This window comes from Alosa alosa, chromosome 9 (genome assembly GCF_017589495.1).
Source record: "Alosa alosa isolate M-15738 ecotype Scorff River chromosome 9, AALO_Geno_1.1, whole genome shotgun sequence".
Classification (NCBI taxonomy): domain Eukaryota; kingdom Metazoa; phylum Chordata; class Actinopteri; order Clupeiformes; family Clupeidae; genus Alosa; species Alosa alosa.
In genome coordinates this window covers 21,235,409-21,256,262 of record NC_063197.1, presented here as the reverse complement: position 1 = coordinate 21,256,262, position 20,854 = coordinate 21,235,409, and the positions used below count along the sequence as shown (strand labels likewise).

At 41.1% G+C, this 20,854-nt stretch overlaps 1 protein-coding gene across 3 annotated transcripts in view; it reads right to left on the bottom strand.

Moving 5' to 3' along the window:
• Nucleotides 1–11,813: 11,813 nt before the first annotated feature.
• gabrb3 (gamma-aminobutyric acid type A receptor subunit beta3) overlaps nucleotides 11,814–20,854 on the bottom strand; it is a 76,066-nt gene continuing 67,025 nt past the window's right edge. For 2 of the 3 annotated variants that reach the window (XM_048252321.1, XM_048252322.1), the window contains 2 exons: nucleotides 16,820–17,064; nucleotides 11,814–13,846 (listed from right to left, as the gene is read on the bottom strand). In XM_048252321.1, coding sequence (XP_048108278.1) covers nucleotides 13,487–13,846; nucleotides 16,820–17,064 — 605 coding nt within the window. In that variant the 3' untranslated portion in view covers nucleotides 11,814–13,486. Of the gene's footprint in view, nucleotides 13,847–16,023; nucleotides 16,105–16,819; nucleotides 17,065–20,854 lie in introns of all 3 variants that reach the window. The other variant, XM_048252320.1, reaches the window with a different exon arrangement.

Below are 20,854 nucleotides of genomic sequence, written 5' to 3'. Positions count from 1 at the left end.
GAGCTGTCAAAAGTACTCCACACACACACACACACACACACACACACACACACACACACACACAGGCACAAGCACAGACAGACAGACAGACAGACAGACAGACACACACAGAGAGAGAGAGAGAGAGACACACAAACACACAGAAACACAAATGCGCTCATACACACACACATACACCCCCCACCCCTAGTAGTCTATTTTAAATGGGCATTGCGGGAAAGAAGTTGAGTACTTTATCTATGGGAGGAAAAATTACAGAGGCAGAAATGATCTGATATATGATTTCAAGGTGTATGTATGTGTGAGTGCAGTCCAATAAACAGAAAATGTGTGTGTGAGTGTGTGTAGGTGTGTGTGTGTGTGTGTAGGTGTGTGTGTGTCCATGAGTGGGCTTACACAATCATTCATGCTGATTAAACCTCTCTGATGATCACTGTCAATCCCAGTCCAGCTCCCCTTGTGGCACATGGTCTGACAGGACCAATATAGCAGAGCAGCCAGAGAATAGGGGAGAGTAGAAGAGGAAAGGAGGAGAGGAGAGGGGGAAGAGAGATGGATGAAGGGGAGAGGAGAGGGGGAAGAGAGATGGATGAAGGGGAGAGGAGAGGGGGAAGAGAGCAGCCCAGCCCAGCCTTGCAAGGGGAAAAATAGACCTTGATGAACACATCTGAGGAGCAGTAAAGACATTTCCCTGTGCGAGGATGGAGTTAGGGGCGGGGGGCTGCGAAACAGACCTTGCTGTGGCAGATTCATGTTGTTGGACACTAAAAAATGAATGCTAGATCAAAGCCTCAATACCTAAAGTTCTTGTAGCATACTTTAACATAGCTTAAACACATGTTCTGCTTTGCATATTGTTTGCAATCCTGCAACACACTTGACACACATGTTTCTTATATTAGACACTTTGTTCAAACATGATATCTCCTGCTATCATTGGAAAAAGACTTACAGGGATAGGGACTGCCCCCCCACACACACACACACACACACACACAGACACACACATACACATCCAAGAAAAAAATATGTTTTTTAAGAATGTTTTTTGTAAAAACTTTTGTTGCAAAAAATGCAAAAAAAGCAGATTACTGCAAAAATTCTACTTCTGAGTTTCACAGAAGACTGAATATGAGAAAATGACAATAAAAATAGAAACACAGACACTGCAGTGTTTTATATAAAGCACATCAGTGTGTTCCTATTGATTTGAAAGAGTAATTCAAATAGTGCATGTGTGTAAGGTTTTGTTGCAATACAGTTTTTCTCGATTGCTTTGACCTGCTTAAAGAAATTGGGATCCACTTGGTCTTCATGAACACCTTCTTTACACATGCCAGTTTCTTTAAGCAGGTCAAAGCCATCAAGAAAAACTGTACAGTAAGCCATGAGAAGTATTTACAATGCCAGGTAAAAATATAGGTACTCTGTGACTCTAGGTGACTCAAAAAAACTGTAATTATGGGACAGTTATATTGCAGTTTTGACACTTGAAGTAGTGCAGTTATGTTTTGTAAGCGAGTCTCTCAAGGTGTCTTCACACCATGTAATCCACAATGATATGCGTAACAAAGCATAAATCATACATAAAACAGTTGCACACAGAAACAGCATGTAGGCTACTGGTGGAGAGAAAATGATGGCACAGAGGATATGATGTTCTCTTCTTAAGGTCAGTGTTAGCAGCAAACCAAGGGCTGGGGATAGGGCACTGTATGGCATATAGTCCTAAATAGACTATTAGGTGCCCAGGAGATAACCCACGGAAAAATACATCTGCAGGCAACTCTGGATGTACTGTACACAACCTTTATAAAGAATAATTTGTCTTAGCAGCAGTTCAAATTAGAAAGAGTTAGTCAGACACTCTGATTGAATCTTTCCACTCAACATTTCTCATTATATATGGGAATTCTGCACCTGAAATTTTACCAAAAGTACTTTTCAATGAGAAGACAAATAGCCAGTTAGCTAGCTAGCCTGCTAAACATATCATTCAGACGGCTAGCACAAGTTACATAAAGATGAGATATGAGAGATGCTAGCATTTTCAAGTAAAAGTATGCTATTATAAATAGCACCAACAAGCTAGCATATGTTATTAGCAGTGTTAATCTGTTTTTTCAGTACCTACCATGCACAATAGATACAGGCTCTATGTTTTAAGGGTGCCACAAAGATTAAATCAAGGATGTGTCTTAGATTAGTGAATCACATCCATATCCCCACAGATTCATCAGTCTAGCACACTTGTCATTAAGGATCTGCTGCCCATCTATTTATGCTGCTGTGTCAAATAAAGACACAAAGGGCTGCATGTGTAATATAAAATGAATTACAATAATGCCATTGATAATGAGATCTGATTCATACCTATGTTGTGTGCCCTCCCCCAGCAGACCTTTGGAGAGTTGGTCATGCCGCGTTCAGAGGAACACTGATATTAATACTGAGCAAGATTGAGATGTGAGAGCAATTGCACATCAGCAATGAGGAGAGAGGAAAAGGTCAAACACTATGCAGAATGATATTATTTATCTGCTGCACCGATGATGAAGGCGTAAGAGATCTTGACCTTTTTGCGAAGTGCTTTAATGATCTCATGGAAGGGGGGAGTGTGGGTCAATATAAAATGACAGGAAAATGCCTTTAACATGAGGTTATGGTTCCTGAGGAAAGATGTACTTCTGTATAAGATGTATTCTATTTTGGTCCCAATTAGCATTGATTTACAGATTGTACCCTCTGCGAAACAGGCTTTGAGCCTGACTTTCTTAATTGAGGGGAGACATTTTCTGCACATGGGTCTTCACCTATATCACATTTGTTCCCTTCATTTAAAATTCAAATGAATCACGCTGTTAATTTATTGGCAGGAATACACATTTCCCATGTACCACAATACTGACAATCAAGCCCATCGTCAAATTACTTTATATAACAAATGAAAGCTTAATCACTTTCTTCAAAATTCCCATGGATGACAAACTGTTATGCCTAGGATTTGACCATTACTTTCATGACTGCCATGTAAATATTAATGATTGTATGATGATTGTATGTGCAATTAAATATGTTTAATTAAACTCATACTCTTATTTCGTCAAGAATGTTCTCTTTGGGCTATCATTTCTGTGGCATGAAATGTAAATAGAGTACAACATCAAGCAATCATGGATGGAGAAAAAACCTTGTCTGCCTCAAACGGTAAATGTTGGAATTTCCGCACAGATTAAACGTAAAGGTCAGCTCATCTGTGCTTCCACTACCGGCACAGCCAGTTTGAACTGGGCAGACAGTAGAACGACATTAATGTATTCAGTCTCCCTCTTTCCTGACAGTGAAGCGACACAGGGGATCATTCTGAGCGGACACCTGCCTAATCTCAGTGGCACCCGGCACTGCACCCTGTGGCACACCCCTCAGCATGGCTTCCCACCACAGCTTTGTTCAACCCTCCTTCTGTTTTTTCTTCTCTTTCTGACTCACTCTTGCTCTCTCTCTCTGTATTTATCTCATTTATATGGTAAGCTATGCTTCCTTCTGGTGTCCATTGTCCAGCCTGGGCCACTAGGCCTGTCGGAAAGGCTAACTGACTGACTGACTGGCTGGCTGGCAGGTTGTCTCCCTGACTGACTGAATGTCCAGTTCCTGAGAGGAGAGTGTGCAGGGGAGGTGGGGGTAGAGACTGGGCTGTACGGCCTGCATGGCCCCCAAGTGGGATGCCACCCTTATCGGCTCCACTCAGGCCTTCCCCCCTCCTGCCCTGCCCTTGCCCTGTCCATCAGCAGGACTGACAGGCCCAAATGGCATCTACAGCTGCACAGCGCTGCTCGCTTCAGTGTCTACATGGAACAGTCTGTGATTGGTTATGTGCTGCAGTGGGGTAGTTTTCTTTTCACTAAAATATTTTCATCAAGTTTTAAGAGCCATTGATGTGCGATTGGATCTAAAAATATATGATTCTAGACTGTAGCAGTCCATTGAAGAATAGGGCCAAACTTGGGTCAAATCCATTCTGAGTCTAGTGCCATCTACGGGATCATCATCAGGCTTTCCGGAATAGGAAGTCTACAAAACCAGACAGCCAAGGAGAGAAAAGCTATAAAGCATCCCGGCTCCAGACAGAACCTGAGTTGGTGATTAATGACTCTGGTTCATTAGCACACTGCATTGTTTGGGTCAGACGACACCCCTGAGTCCCATCCGAAATTTCATGACATCTTATTGTGTGTGTGTGTGTGCGTGTGTGTGTTTCTGTGTTTTATGTGTTTGGCTTGTAATAAAGCTAATTTAGGATAATCACATTGTCCACATGTTTGAAGTCTGCCTTATTAAGTTTGAAATGTACATACCCACCGCATTTACCCACCCCCAACTCAGCACAGAACAATCAAGACATTCTGCTGATGAGCCACTTCACAACAAGCCAACATCTGGGAGAGTTGGGCACCATATTACTCATTAATGGTTTGGTCCTTGATTCTAACCCCATACTCTTTGTTAAATTCTCTCTTTTTGTCAAATACTCTCATTGCTGCTCAATTACCTGCTCATTATCCCAAGGACTATTATGGGCCACACCACCATCAACTGAGAAGTACTCTAATTATTACCATGTTCCTCTAATCCTATATTGTCACATTTTTGTCAAATTCTAACCTATTGTGAAATACTTGTCATGGTACTCTTGTTTATACATTCGCTCTGTAAATTCGTTAAAATTTGTCAAATACTCCTCACAGCTTGCTTGCTGTCAATGTTTGCACGCAATGAAACTCATACATTTGGCTCCGCAAGTTGAAAAAAAATGTGTGGCTCAATATCACCATGGAAGGGAGAGCGAAACCCTTTCAGAAAAGCTTTATAATTTATATGAATACACATTTTCATGAGCATATAAGAATTCCCAAGGCAAATATGTCAGCTGATGATAAGAGTGTGAAAGTTGCAAAAGAAAGAAAAATGCAAGCATAACAAATGCTGCAAATTAGCATCAGGAACACTAGGGTAATTAGATTTAAACACTGCGCTGTGCGTACTGTGTATAATTGAAGAGAATTTTTTTTTGTGTGTGTGAAAAAACCCCGGCACGTCACGCGCAGACATTCTAATTTGACAGTTTAGCCAGAGAGGTAATCAAGGATCTTTGGTTTAGCCGTTTAGACGGAGACGCAACCCGGGTCGTCTTCAAAACTCTACACTCTGGGAGGAGTCTTCAGATTTTTGCGTCTTCAAGCCCCGATGGCGGGGTCGCCGTGTAAACCAAAGGCACTTATGATAAAATATTTTGTCATCTTCCTTCGCAATCGTTCTCGTATAAACGGCCCCGTAACCCCCACCCCACCCACCCATTCCCTTCATTCTCATTCCTCCACCCCCACGCAGATCACTTTCAAAACGGGCACACTGCACAATTTAATAAAAGATAAGATTTGAATCCCCCACCTCACCACCCACCCCTATCCAAGACCAAGCACCACAAGTGAAATCAGATCCCTGCATGGGATTTTTTTCTTAAAAAGAACACACTAAGGATTTGTAATTTTGTGTTGTTCTATAGATGTGTTTCCTCCTCTTGTGATGTGTGTGCGTGTGTGTTGTGATATCCCTGGAGAGTTAGCATGCCTGCAAATCCTCCCTGTGAAGAAACCCTGCCGGAACACAGCCAGCTGGGGCCCAGCTATAGTTGCACACTGGAAACCTCACTTCACCACATCATCAGATCTCTGATTTATATGGCAATTACTCAACAAATTAATACAGTTCTGCGAGAATGTCATCCTTCCGAAAGCAGCCAGCGATCCCCACTCTCAGCCACACATCCCTGGGTTCTCTCCCCCAAACAAACTAATTATAGAAGGTGACCTTTACAGACTTGTTTTTTGTGTGTCTGTGGGCTGGCTGATTGATACCGCCTCTTAATTAATCATGTGTTTGGTAATTACTCCACTTATGACATTTGCCACCAGATTCATTGATTTTTAGTGCAATGTGCTCATAAGCATTGCACTACATACCCAGCAGCTAGATCAGTATGGAGGTGTATAGCACTTCTTGGGATAGTTGAGTGCTTCTCATGTTTGTAATTTCTCAGATGGCACACCTTACTGTGAGTAACACTTACTCAGACACACAAGTGTCACTTGTCAGGGTTTAATGAATTTGTCCCATGCTGTGAGGTTCTTCTTCGTGGGCTGCATGTCTCAGAAAACATGCCAAAGGAGGAAACAATGCTGAAAGAGAGTAGATTCAAAAAGGAAGCTGGAAGAATTATTTATCCATATGCTGATGTATCCTTATGATTGATGAGAAAGACATGTCTTTACAGAATAAGAGGATGCCCAATTGGAGACTGCTTCTTATGAAGCCTTGAGTGAAATGAAATAAAAAAGGACAATTAAAAAATCAGAAAGTCCATGAAGAGCAATACAACTATAATAAGCTTCTAACTCAAGCGTGAAACCTATTAAGTAGTCAAAAAGGATTTTCTTACTGCATAAAACTCTTGATTTCATTTCTATTTAGCACTGCATCATTCTGCAGAGAGAAAGAGAGGGAGAGAGAGAGAAAAAGAGAGAGAGGCTGTGAGAAGGCCAGAGAGCGAGAGAGGGAGAGGGTGAGTGAGAGGGAGAGAGGGAGAGTCTTGTTACATGGATTAGGTAAAGATAAGTATATGAGGTTCGAAAGAGTGGATGTATTGCAATGCTGCTTACAGAAATGTAGTTGAAGTCTCCATTTTTATACATCGAAACCAATGCCAAGTAGACCTTTAAATTATTAATTTAAGTAATTTAAAAGTGAAATTACCCACCACTTCCCCAAAACATGATTTTAAATGTGCTTTGTATTACCTGCATAGCTCTCCAACATAAATCAGTTGCAAAAACACAATTTCCCTGCCTCTACCTCTCAGCCTCATTCAGACTCGTTAAAATTCAGCTCATTGGAGTGAATAGCCTTAAAGCATGGGATTCATTTGTATGGAGGAAAGTGATTGGGAGAGCCCTAAAAGAGTTATTTAAATCATGATAGAATGCCTCCCAAATCATTTAACAAAATGTCAGAGGAAGGCTGCTGGCTCATTCCGCCAAACACAGGAAGACCACTGACGACTTGGTTCCACATTTGCCACTTCCCTAAGGAGAGAGGAGAGGACCCCACCTCATAGAGTTTAATCAGTGGTCTCCTGAAGTCCCATGGGTAAACACACATACACACATGCACACACACACACACACACATACACACACAAGCATTTATGCACACACAAGCATTTATGCACACACACACACACACACACACACACACACACACACACACACACACACATGTATGCACACACACACACATATACACGCACAGGCATGTATGCATACATATGCACATGCACACATGTGCGTGCACACACACACAAACACATGCATGCACAAACACACACATACTTAAGGCTTTTGTGGTTCATGGTCACGTGTGAGACTCTCTCCTGAGGAATCTAAACAGGAGCCTCCACAGAATGCATGCAGATCCCCTGAAGTGAAGTATTCATCAGTGGGCCTCTTGTGATGGAGGACAGGTAAATTCAAAGCACCTGGTTTGAGCTGTTGCTGTTTTGCTGATTGCTGTTGTTAGTGCCACATGTTTAAAATCCATGTTTTGCAGAAAATCAAGTTTGATATGCTTGCTGTCCAATATCTTTGTGTGGATGTAGGCAAATTTGGAGCCATATAATGAAAGCCATCTTTACGGTTTTATGTTTACTGTAAAGCAATTGTGAATTTATTCTCAATTAATTTACTGTCACTTACCTGTAGGGGATTTTGATCTAGTTAGGTCAAAGCATGTAGGTCCTTGGTGCCAAAGTGAGTGTGTGCATTTGTGTGTGTGTGTGTGTGTGTGTGTGTGTGTGTGTGTGTGTGTGTGTGTGTGTGTGTGTGCGTGTGTGTATTTTCTGTTTCAGCTCCAGTGCACATACAAGCAGGTTGGCTGTTTCCAGTGTGTTTCATCTGGTGATTAACCCATGTTGTGTGTTAGTGTGTCAATATCAAATGTCAAAAACATGCTTGTTTGCTTGTGCACAATATATGAACACTGTATATTTATGGGAGATTGTTTTCAAGCATGTGTGAATATTTTGTCTCATCATGATGATGGTTTGTGTGTGTTTATGTACAGTGTGTGTGTGTGTGTGTGTGTGTGTGTGTGTGTGTGTGTGTGTACTGTTAATTCATCTGATCTACATAATTATGATGAATCTTGTGTAATCTGTGAACTGAATAATGGTGAATGGGGTAGTGGTGTTTCCCACCATAACACAATAGCGGCCCCTCCTCATCCATCTCACGCAGCGCAGGAAGTCCCAGGCCTGCTGTGGGATATATTTATTACCATGACAGATGATCACTGGGGGAAAAAATTATAAACAAATAAGTAGAAAAAAAGCCACACACACACACACACACACACACACACACACACACACACACACACACACACACACACACACACACACACACACACACACACACACACACACACACACACACACACACACACACACACACATCAAAGAAACAAATAACACGATTTCCCACACAATCTGTTTGCGGGTGTGCTGTGTGTGGTTTTGACAAATGCAGTGGCAGCTGCTTGTAGGGAAGCTGGGGGCCCTGGGAGTCTGTCTTTGGTGAAAGAGCCAGTTGCAGGCATACTGATGCTCTGCCAATCCCACTGGAGGATCAGGGGCCTGCTGGTGAGGCATACATTATGGACTGACACGAGCTCTCATTACAAGGATCCATCCCTACTGAAGGTCACAATGTCACCCGAAGGTCAACAAGATATAATAGACGAGCATGTACCTGAAGGGATGCTATATAATAGGTTGATATATTCCTCTAACATGGTAAGATTTAGAGCCCCTTGTTGGAATGGTATTTTACAAACTCACAGCCTGTGTATTTAAATCTCCTCTACAGTGCCATTTATCCTTGGATGACTTGTTAATGAAACTCGTCTTGAGACAGACATCCATCAGAAAGATGACAAACTGATGACAGGACAAAGTTCACCAGTAAGGTAGACTCCATAAATATCCCCAAATCTGCTTTTCATCCTGAGGACGTCATTATTCTCACGGCTAACTGTGGACTGCGTTTTAAGGTGAATTCCTTTATCGACATCTTGATAGCAAAAAAATAATACTAAAAGACACTCTTTGCATACAACATCTCACCTCTTTTATGGCATCACACCAAGACCTTAATGAATGTACATGCTTAAAAAGGACGTTCAGAAGTCATTTTGCCAGTTAGTGATCCAGAATAGAGTGGGTTGGCTGTGGAGAGCACACTGTCACCTTTGCCAACAGGAACACATGGTTTCTCGAGGACAATCTGTTCGCCACTTAATTTTTCAATTTATTTAACCATATCATAAAAGAGTGTTTATGAACTGAGTAAACGCTATAGAAACATCTGCTCAGAAGTGAACTGTAACTCCTGGAAGGCAGTAATAATGAAATGTACAGACATCGAGAAAGGGGCGAAGGAATGGTGAAATGAAAGTCTGAACGAAACCAACAAGATAGCCTTGGTCAGAAAGAGACAAGTGAAAAGATAAAAGACAGATGGAAAGACATAGAGAGAGAGAGAGTGTGTGTGTGGGTGTGTGTGTGTGTGAAAGAGAGAGAGAGTCATACACACACACTCACACACACCTGACACACACACACACACATCAGACACTCACACACACACTCTCTCTTCTCTCCTTTCTTGCGTGGTTTCTGGAAGTAAGCTATCTACATGTTTATAAATCAGCCAAGAGAAGAGGAAGACCCCCATCTCCACCCACTTACCCAACTACACAAAGGCTGACATTTCAAAGACATTCAACCCAAGTAGCCCCATCAAAAGATGAAATTCATGCTTGGAAAATGGACACCCTCCATCTGAGTCCTGCCGCCATTTCACATTGGCCTCAATTGATGGTTACCACAGTATGGGTGAGTGTGTCAGTACCGTGTGAGCTAAAAAGGTTTACTGCATGTGGGAAAATAAAGAAGTGCCATTTAAATGTCCATCTGCACTCTCAATTCAGAACAATAGCAACAGAGTTACAAGTCAAGTATAGAAATAACACGTGCCTATAAAACACCAGTGGATTTGGATAATATTGAAAATGGGGTTAAATCTACAGCAGCGTGAGGTTGCTGTTCAGTTCCTGCTGTCTTCTACACTCATCACATCCTCTGTGGTTTTAAGGGTATTATGACTAGAATGCCTGTCCTGCCCTTGCCCTTGATCAGATCTTCAGAAAATCTGAACTGGCTACAGGAAGATCCAATTCAGTGCTGGCCCTTACTCAAGAGGATGTATGGGTTCTGTGCCATTCAAGGGTGTTCACTGTCTTAATTTCATTTCTTTTTTTAAGATTAGTTTCGGGCTTTTCAAGCCTCTGTTGATAGAAAATTTAAGGTATAATAGGAAATTAGTGGGAGAGAGCGAGAGAGAGAGAGAGAGAGAGAGAGAGAGAGAGAGAGAGAGAGAGAGAAATGGAAGAGGGTTCCAGAAATGATTTCAGGCCATGTGTGGTCTGGGATGCTGAAGCCCACCATCCGCTATGGTGTAAGTGTCATGGCTGTGAGAAATAAATTGGTATGAACCACAATCGTTTTGGTCTGGGCCTGTTTGTTGCATCTGTGCTATAGGAACTTAACTCTGCCTTTGTGATGGTGAACTTATGGTGAATTATTCAGAGTAAAAAACAAGAGATGATAGCTTTTGTCCAGTTAATGTTCGCACATAATTTGGTACATCATACAGAACAGCCAGCACTTTGTGGCGTCCTTAGCTAACACTTGAGCTCTGCAGGCCAAGACTTAAGTCCAAAGTTTTGCAGTTTATGAAACCTAATAGAAATGCCAAACTTCAAGAGAAAATTACTATTTGCAGCTACGTTGAGCTTGCCTAACTCACACACTGACATAAGCCTAGATTCACACACATACACACACACACACACACATATACATCTTACACTGTGTAACATGTCTTCCTTCTACTGACAAAATATGCCTCATGTAAATTACATGACATGTAAAATCACAATAAGACAATACATTAAAGAGAATGATAACTTTGATTTTGCCGGTCTGTAGAGAAATGAATAATTTTCCAATTTGTCTGAACACCACAGATCTGCTTTCAGATGTGTATTTTGCATGGGCTGGTGAAGGTATGTATCTGTGAGTGTCCCCAAGATTGAAATAAGAATAGTTCATGCTAGAGGGAAAAAAATATGGCATTAAAATATGGCATTACCTCATGCTTTCTTTAATTTGCTCTTGCAATATGATTTATATTATTTTATCATTCTAAGTCAATGAAATAATGGAAAGCACCTTGAACCATATATCCTTAAACTGATGGGCAGGCATGATAGGCAGTAAAACATAGGATGTGTACTTTTTGTTCCAAAATCAGTATTTTAGGTTGTTCTTCTCTATAGTGTAGACATGAATGTTGTATCTGTTGTGATTATCCCTACGTGTAGATAGCCAGGAATATGAGCACATGAACGAACACCTTTGGCACATTACTAAGCTAAAACTGACCTTGCATGGAAGGGAACGTCTTTAAGTCAAACCAGTGTAACAAGATGTCCCTTAAAACTATTCTATTTATTTATTCATTTATTTAAAAACTATTTCTATTTATTTATATTCTCTCTCTCTGTTTCTTTTTCATATACACCCACACACACACACACGCACACACTGGCTCAAAAATAGAGAAGGGTGGTCAGACATGTCTGGATAATGTGGCATATATTTACAACACACAACAGAAGTCAGAAGAGGAGCAATAAAGGTTATGGTGAGCAACTGGCAACACAACAAAACCGTAAAGCAACCTGACATGGCAGACAGCATTCAATAATCCTGTGGACGTGACTGTGGGTTGTGACTCTGTATAGCAATGTGATATACATCACTTATTTATTCCTCGGCAAGATCCACAGTTCCTAATGTTTGGCTGTGACTAAAGTCGGTTGTGAGGAACAAACATCATAGTCACCTGTGACAAAATAATATCATGCTGTCATAATATCAAGTAAAACAGCTATGAAGTAACCATGTACAGTATGATTATATTACAAAGTAATAATTACAACAAAGAGTACATGAATATGGGTATGCATATTATTAACAATAGCAAAAATATGTGATGGGGATCATTTTCAATATTACTAGCATTTTCTGTAGGAACCTGAGGCAAGTTTTGTGTTTAGTACATAAACTGTGTAGTGAAAAGAAGTGTAATATCACTCAATGTTTTGAAACAAGGTACCCCGAAGGAACATAATAATCAAATATTTGAATATATTTGTTTTCAAGTTTAGGGACTTACAGTATAATCCGTTCAAAGAATGCCACACGTTCTGGCCAAAGGTGTTCTTTCTGGAACAGCCAAGTTTTCATTTGCAAATCCACATCAATGTCTGTTTGTCACTAAAATGTCATAGTGAAACTCTGAGCAACAAATATTTAATCACTTTCTCTTGCCAGGATCCATCAAACTAATATTTCCATTGATCTTCCATAGCCTGTGATTTTTAAGAGCAACTTGTGTGTGAAAACAACCATAAAATGCAGAAAAAATGTAGAGTGTGTAGAGAATGTAGAGTGCACTGTTGTTCACTGGGAGCAAATACTGAAGCACTTTGCAAGGAAACGGTGAACTGTGTGTGGCATACAATCATATCAAACGAAGGCAAATGGAAATCATCTTTCGAAAGTATTTCACAAATTGGCGCTTGTTGTGACGTGTTAATATGGTAACTTCATGTAATATGGTAACTTGTACACCCCAAAACATAGCATTGTGGATGAAGAAAAAACACCAAACCTTAAAACCATTTTTATCAAAACCCACAGCCCTAAGTATATTGCATTATCTAAACTCAACATGGCGACAATGGCAATCATTGATCTCGACATTTGAATGCTATTGAGTATATTGGCATAAAGCATTTGTGTGAATAATGCCTTCCACTATAGCAACGTCAGGTCTGAGTTAATGTCTTGCTTTGTAGGGTGTTCGAAATAAAAAGGGGTAGAGTCGCTGGGAGCATCATGCGAGAAGTCCAAAAAGGCTTCTGAGAGTTTATCGTGTCTTTGTACAGAAGAATGTTTACAAAATTAAAAGTCTTGGTGCTGGCACTGCTCATTGTGTTGCTATGTTAAAAAGATGTGTGTTTATGGGTATGTTCACCAAGAGAACAGTGCAGCTTCTCGTCACGGAAATGACGTACAGCATTGGCCCATATTAGTGCATATCATCATCCAAGAACACTGCTCTCATGCCTCCAGAGTTTGCAAATAGAAAAAATCAGAACATAACAATTATATGGCGCTGAAACACGTCTCTTGTCTTGATGAGTCTTCGTAAAAGGGTACGGGGGGGGCATCCTATCTGTGGCATTAATTCACGTAGTACATCCAGTAAATCAAATTGAAGAGTGAGAAAGCAGAGGGAAATATTATCCGTGACCATCGATCGATGGAGTTCACGTCTGTGAGATCGGGGATTTTGATCTTGAGTTGCGAGGAGCGCCGGCGCAGCCGCGTCTTCTTGGGGTGGATGCCGCCACCGCCGCGCTCCATGCTGCGCCGGCCTTCGTGCCGCGGAGCGCTCTGTTTCCGGTACTGGATCCCTGAGTTGTCGAAGACCATGGAGGAGGAGTTGCGCGTCTCGCTCAAGCTCGTGGTGGTGATCTCGTTGCTGGCCACCTCGTTGTGGATCTCCAGGGAGGTCAGGAGGATGTTGCCCTGGGCATCCACCTGTGAAGTACATTATAACATTATAAATATCAGGATGAGGTCAGCACCATCAATCTCTGTTCTGCAGAGGTGGGTAACGCAGCTTGAGAAACGTCCAAACACTTATTTTTTTTGTTCTAACCATGTTAGGTACACAGGTAAGACTATGGTGGGAGTTTTACTTTATGAAGCTGGGGTTACCCACCTTTGCTGTTCTGAGATGATGATTCATGTTATTGTCCAATGCCTGTGCTATTACTATGCTTCCTATGTATACATACTATATTACTATGTATGCAGTATAAGGTAGCACTTCACATTAAGTGTACTAATACAGTGCTCTTACTTAGGTGATTGAAAGTGTACTTATACAGTGCTCATATTTAAGTGATTGACAATATGCAGTTAGGAAGGTATCAATATTATACCTTACATACTGTATGTTGACTTAAACATGTGATTCTATATACTGACATTAGTCTATTGTACTTTATTATTAGTTAATTAAGTGTTTAGTATAGATTACCTAAGAACATTTAGTCTAAGGCTTGGACAAATACATATGTATGAAAGGCAAATATATGACAAAAACAAGTATGTTTTTAGATGGTAGGTAAAAATGGTTGAGTGATATGTAGTAGATTTCCCCATTGAGCATACATCAGTAACCAAACCTTTACTTGGAGGGCAAACATTTAAAAAACTAACTCAATGTGCAAAGTCTTCAGATTCTGATTCCCAAATCAAAGTGAGCTTCAATAAATTAGTCCCTATGAAATTAAATGGTGACCATATATGGACCAAGTCTTCTGGCTGGTCACCTGTAAATCCCATACGTGTAAACTCTCAGAGAGTTACGATGAAGAAAGAGGTAATGTGCGAAATATTCATTCTTTACATGAATTGTGTAGTTCTTACTACCCATAGTAACAAACTCTAAATAGTAACATATTTCTTAAAACATACAGTAATCAAAAAGGTGCATTCTAATAATCTATTACAGGCTTTTGAGTAGTTAAGCTTATCTTTATCAAACATATGCACAAATACACGCATTCCATGCACAAACAATAAATCAGTGCATTCAGATTCTTGACAGCTGCACCGCTATGGTAGATCTACACACATTTTTATTTAGGACATATTAAAGCTATACACTGCACCTTTAAATCCTCTATTTGTCAAGTTGATGTGACATTGTTTCTCAAGGAGCAGGGCCTCTCATAGCAATGTTCAATGACTTTGTAAGTGAAAAAGAATCAGGAGTAATACTTGGAGTAGAAGAGGTACACCCAATAAACTCAGATTTATGTTGTATGCCAAACACAATGTCCTGAGCAAAAAACAACACTGGGAGCATCATATTGATTCATACTTGATAAAAAATCCTCTAAAACGAGGTGTTCGCCAGAGGCATTAAGCTCTGCAGATTTGTTCCATCATAGCATATAGTCCTTTATTGTAGCAGGTGGAAGATAGTTATGAGAAAAGTAATCTGTATTTCCAGAGCAATGCTGACATGGCGAGGTTATTTCCCATAGGAGATGCCTCCTACAAATTCATTGTCTATTTGCTCTGACCTCTAAAATCTCTCCGGTAATAAATAATTCAACAAAACATAATTACGGCACAAACATCCAAGTAATAATCTGGATCATTGTTCCTGATGGGTTCAGATGGAAATAAAATAAAAAAAGACAGAAACAAGAACTAGGAAACTAGGAAGGAAACAAGACATCCTGGGAGTGAGTGAATGAATGAATGAATGAATGAATGAATGAATGAATGAATGAATGAATGAATGAATGAATCAATCAATCAATCAATCAATGAGTTAATCAACTTAATGCTTCTGTTGTAAACAGACTTTGTCACATTTGGAACATTTAAACAGGGGGACAATAAGCAGGGGCATACAGAGAGAGAAGCATCTGTGAATGGCATACATGAGCAAGAAAGAGGGCGAAGGTGAAAGAGAAACTGGGAGGAGGAGGCCAACGCGGTACATTATACGCACAGGATGGAACAGCACAGCTGATCCACACAATGGTTTGGTGTGACACTTTAATCAATGAAGGGGGCAGCAACAAACTTTGCACAGTAGTGGCAAAGTTTCGGAGTGAGCAGGGGTAGGTGGAGGAGGAGGCCCACAGATATAAATGCGATGGCCAGTTGAGTCCACACACACACACACTCACCCCTTGGGAGTGACGGTGGCCTTGTACCTGATTGGACTGTTTAACAGACGATGGCTTGCAATTGCCCCCCTCCTGAACGGACTGGCCAGGACAAAAAAAAAAAAGATTTCTCATTCATCTTCCACCCCAACTGAAGAACAGTCTTAGAGACCTAAGGACTTGACCCTCACTCCACACTTATGACCTGTGGTAAGCGAGGAGCTTTTCGGTTGAGCAAGGTGATCACCTCAGGAAATAGTCCACTCCTTCTAAATGTTGATGCAGCCACTAGAAGGAGAACACTGCTGGTCTTTGGAGCGTGACAAAGCCCATTATGTAACTCACTAGGGTGGATATCATAACTGTCCTGAAGGACTTGCTGGGTGTCAGTTCTAATTATATATTGAAGGGTTATTTAAATGGAGAGGATTCCTAGTAGCACTAAATTCTACCATTACGTTTCAAAATGATGTATCAATTTAGATTAATTAAAAAATATATTACTCAAAACCTATACAGCAAAGAAAAGATGTGTAGCAACTGAGAAGGATTACAGGAGTATTACAATGAAACTAAGGTCAGGACAAAAAGGTCTCAAGAGCTGTGATAGTTATAATGGACAGTTCCATATGTTGTATTATATAACGAAGCATTTTCAAGAAAGATTCTAGAATCTCAACCCAGTCTGTGCCTTTGTAACTTGAAGCATAACAGCATTAGCTACCAATAACGACACATATTTTCTGAGAGAGTTACTGCTTCAAGTCCAAACTCCAACACGTAGACGTTTGATATGATACGATTCTGCGAGCCTTACCCGGTTGCCGTCGTATCTCGTGCGGTCGTTGTTTGCCTTCTCCGCTTTCTCCGCCAGCTTCTTCTGCATCTGTGGCCCTCTCCCGAAGAAGATGTAGTTGACAAACGCGTACTCCAGCAAGGCCAAGAAGACAAAGACGAAGCAGCCCATCAAGTACATGTCTATGGCTTTGACGTAAGGGATCTTGGGTAGCGTCTCTCTTAGATGGGTGTTGATGGTAGTCATAGTCAGCACAGTGGTTATACCTGCAGGACAATTCATTCTGATTAGAATGTGTATCGAACCTCAAATCCTATCATGAACAGCAAGCAACACAGCAGCTGATACACAGCAAAATAAAAGAGATGTTATGGAATGTGCTGCTATAACAGTAACATGCATAACCCCCAGGATCATTTGAAGAATAACATGAAACTTGTGCAGGAAGCTTTGAAATTGCAACATAAAAAATATGACACTTCACAGAAAGAGAGAATGAGAGAGAGAGAGAAATTCGAACAGAGGGAGCTCGGATGAGAACCAAGCCTCTTCGCACAAACAGCGTTGGTTCGCGCCACCGCCACCCACGCTGAATCTGGAAGCACCAGTGGGGTGGCGCACACTGAGAGCTGTTCGATTGGCAGGGCTCAAATGCCAGGTACATGAGAACTCTGATAAACCTAAATCATTTATTCATGACGTGTCGAACAGTTTCAAATGCACACACCGTGATATGTGGCACAGGCCTTTGAATCCTTCAGCAGGATCACTTGTAATGTATCTCCACCCCCTCCTTCTCTCTCTCTCTCTCTCTTTTTTCCTTTTCATCCATTTATTTTTTAACACAAAAATTCATTCATCATTTGCATTTCTGTCATGCATGAGGAGAGAAAGAAGACGACGAAGAAGAAGAAGAAGAAGAAGAAGAAAAAAAGACGAAGAGGAATTCTCATGTCACTGACAACCTCTCAACCTTTAATGAGCCTCTTAAAAGTCATGCCATGCAGCACTTTGAGGTATTAAGCTTAGCTGGAAGTCTGACCTAATTAGTTAATCACAGCAGATGCATCATATAGGACTGAGGCCAGATCTATGTATTCATCAACATCCCATACAGAATAAAACAGCATGGCTGATGAGCGGTCTCCCTACTGAACCTACACAGAAAAGCTCAGACCACGAAGGCCCTGCTTTATTTTCTCTCTCTCTTTCTGTCTTTGGTCCCTGAGTTGTTTGTTATCCTCCTATGATATTCATATTTCATAGCCGGAGCCCTTTTCACAGACCGCATAGAATTAATATTTGACCCAGACAGTAGTTTTCAATTCGGTTTATTTTTGCCTGCTGCACCGCCCTGTGATATTCAATTCTATTTGCTCTGAGTCACGCGTTAGTCACAATCAGCGAGAGAGCGCCGAGCGCGTGGCTCAGCGTCAAGCAGCCACTGAGCCCCAGCCAGCGTGGTGCCGTGCCGTGCCGCGCCACGCCACCTCAGAACACGATGATTATCAGACGCTCGCGTATACTGAACAGAGATGCCTCTCCTGGCCATCTTCCAAAAGTCACATTGCCCCCGTTCGTTTGTACGAGCAACCCTAGCATTAAGATTACTCCAAGGCTGTCATCCACATGACACTTTTAAATTCACACCTTTTTTTTCCACCCCCTCTGTGATGTATAAATATCACAGCTGGGGATTGGAAGGGGCGCTTCATCATAGGGAGAGGGGGTGGCTGGGAGGGCAAGTGGATGCCATCCAAGTCAGTTGCCCAGCAAACGAGAGAGTAATTTAAGACAACAGTATTTCTATTTGTGTTACAATGATGATGATGATGCTGCTCAGAACACTATTACCCGTGTTAACAAATTCAGTCTCCACAACTAACGTTTCATGGTAACATAACAGTGCATATTAACATCATCATTTCTACATTTTCCCCACACTACAGGCATATAATCATGTGCTGTATGTTGTGTGCAAAATCTTAGATGTCTTCACCAAACATGCTTAGCTGTCATGCTCGCTTGTGTAGTCTTCAACAACTATTTTCCAGTTGTCAGGCAAAAGTTGTGACTAATATTAGCAACCATACTGGTACCTTGAATTTATTTATGGAAAACAGCATATTACAGCTTCTGTCTTCAGTTATATTACACACACTATCAGTGTAGTGCCACAGCTTAATCTTCCATACGTCTATGCTCTGATTTTCTTCGCAGAGCCCAACTACATTGCAGGTCTGACTCAATTATGAAACACGGATTCTGTAAATGGATACATTTGATAGTCTGGTGCAGCTGTGAAAAATAGCACTCAACAGGCAAGTCTCCACACTACACTGCACTGCTTATGAATGAGACCTGTTCAGCTGGGCTTAATCTCTCATAGTTTCTAGCTAAGAGCTAGCACTGACATTAATGGCGGAACGACTTGATCTTTAGAGCAGCTCACGCCCCCAGTAACATGTCTGTGGTGATACCACCACTACATTGTGACAGGCCTAGCTTTAGGAGTGGAGCCTTTTAAACATGTGCCGTTGATGGTGGTGGTGGTGGTGGTGGGGGGGGGGCTAACTCTGATACTGTGGTAAGAAATTACACTTTAAAACCTTGAAGCAAAACCTATGGAAGATAGACTTCACTTTACATAATGGTCTTATGCTTATTTTCCCCAAATTTGGCAAGAAGTATTCAAGCCCCCAAAACAAAGTTGCCGGCCAAACACCTACCTGTATATATACATTTCCTGTATATCCTTAATGAGATGTTGGCCTACTGCACTGTGAGGGATTACCAAACAAGCTGTTGTTTTGACAATGACATTACCTTTTTAGTGAAGACTGAACTGCTGCTTGGCAGCAATGATACTGTTTGGATTCCCTATTAGCATTTGTTTGCAGTTTTGCCTCATATCATTGCTGGCAACTGAATGAGAAAAGAAAAATTGCTGAGCCTGCTGTTAGATGTATTATATTCATAATGTTGTTTTCGGATTAATTTCCTGGGAGGTTGTTTATACTTTGTTCGGTATATGTGTAATTTCTTTCTCTCTGCTATTGTTCACATGAGGCTTCTTGGACAGTTGCCACTAATTAATAAATTGATGCATGCATATGGTCTTTCACGCATTTCAGACAATATGCTAAAATATGCCTCAAAATTAGAACAAATTAAAAACATTAATATCCACTTAAGATACACCACTTAATCTCAAGTGCCCAGTAACACACACAGTAGACTGTGAGGCAGCCAACACTTTGTGAAGTGTTAGTATAATCATTCACAGAACCCTCCAGAAAGTTTTAAATAGAGCTTGCCAAGTGTTTAAATAGAGCTCTCCACTGTCTTGCTATAAAAAATGTATGGTTTTGACATGTGTTCATCTGTGAGTCTTTGGCAAAGGGGTACAGATGAACCCTAAGCTGTGCAAATGAGACTATAGTGTGTGTTTCTGTTACAAGAAAGCCCTCAGACCCAATGACAGGCTGCCATATGCTCTACTTATATGTTGTGAGCAATGACCAGTTGGACGTTGATGAACTCATTAGCGGAGCAAGCAGTGTTTTCTGCTTTTCTCAAGCGCTTTTTCTTTTCACATACCCTTAAGAGGAATTCATTATTACCAGACTGCAACATCGTTTCAGTCCCAGTACGTTTGCATTCTGTTACGACATACATTACTGGCCCTATAACTATCAATGTCAGTGCAGTTTTGAGTAGCATTCTTTGAACTCCCCATCATAAGACAAGACCCAGTCCAAGTGTTTTGATTATGCCCAACTTTGTGATCTTTTGTAGAGGGATTTGGGTGAAAGCGGGACGTGCTGAAATCACTGGAAACACATTCTTCACGGAACAGCCCAACCAAACATGTCTTACATAACATGGGTACTATTGGGAGGAGAAATATTTTCTTTCCATCTTGAGTGCAAGTCAAAACAGGAGGGAAATAAGAAAATGTAATGGAACACAGACATACACACACAGAGAGACACATACACACATACCCACACACATTCCTACACACACACACAGACGCACACACACTCCAAAATA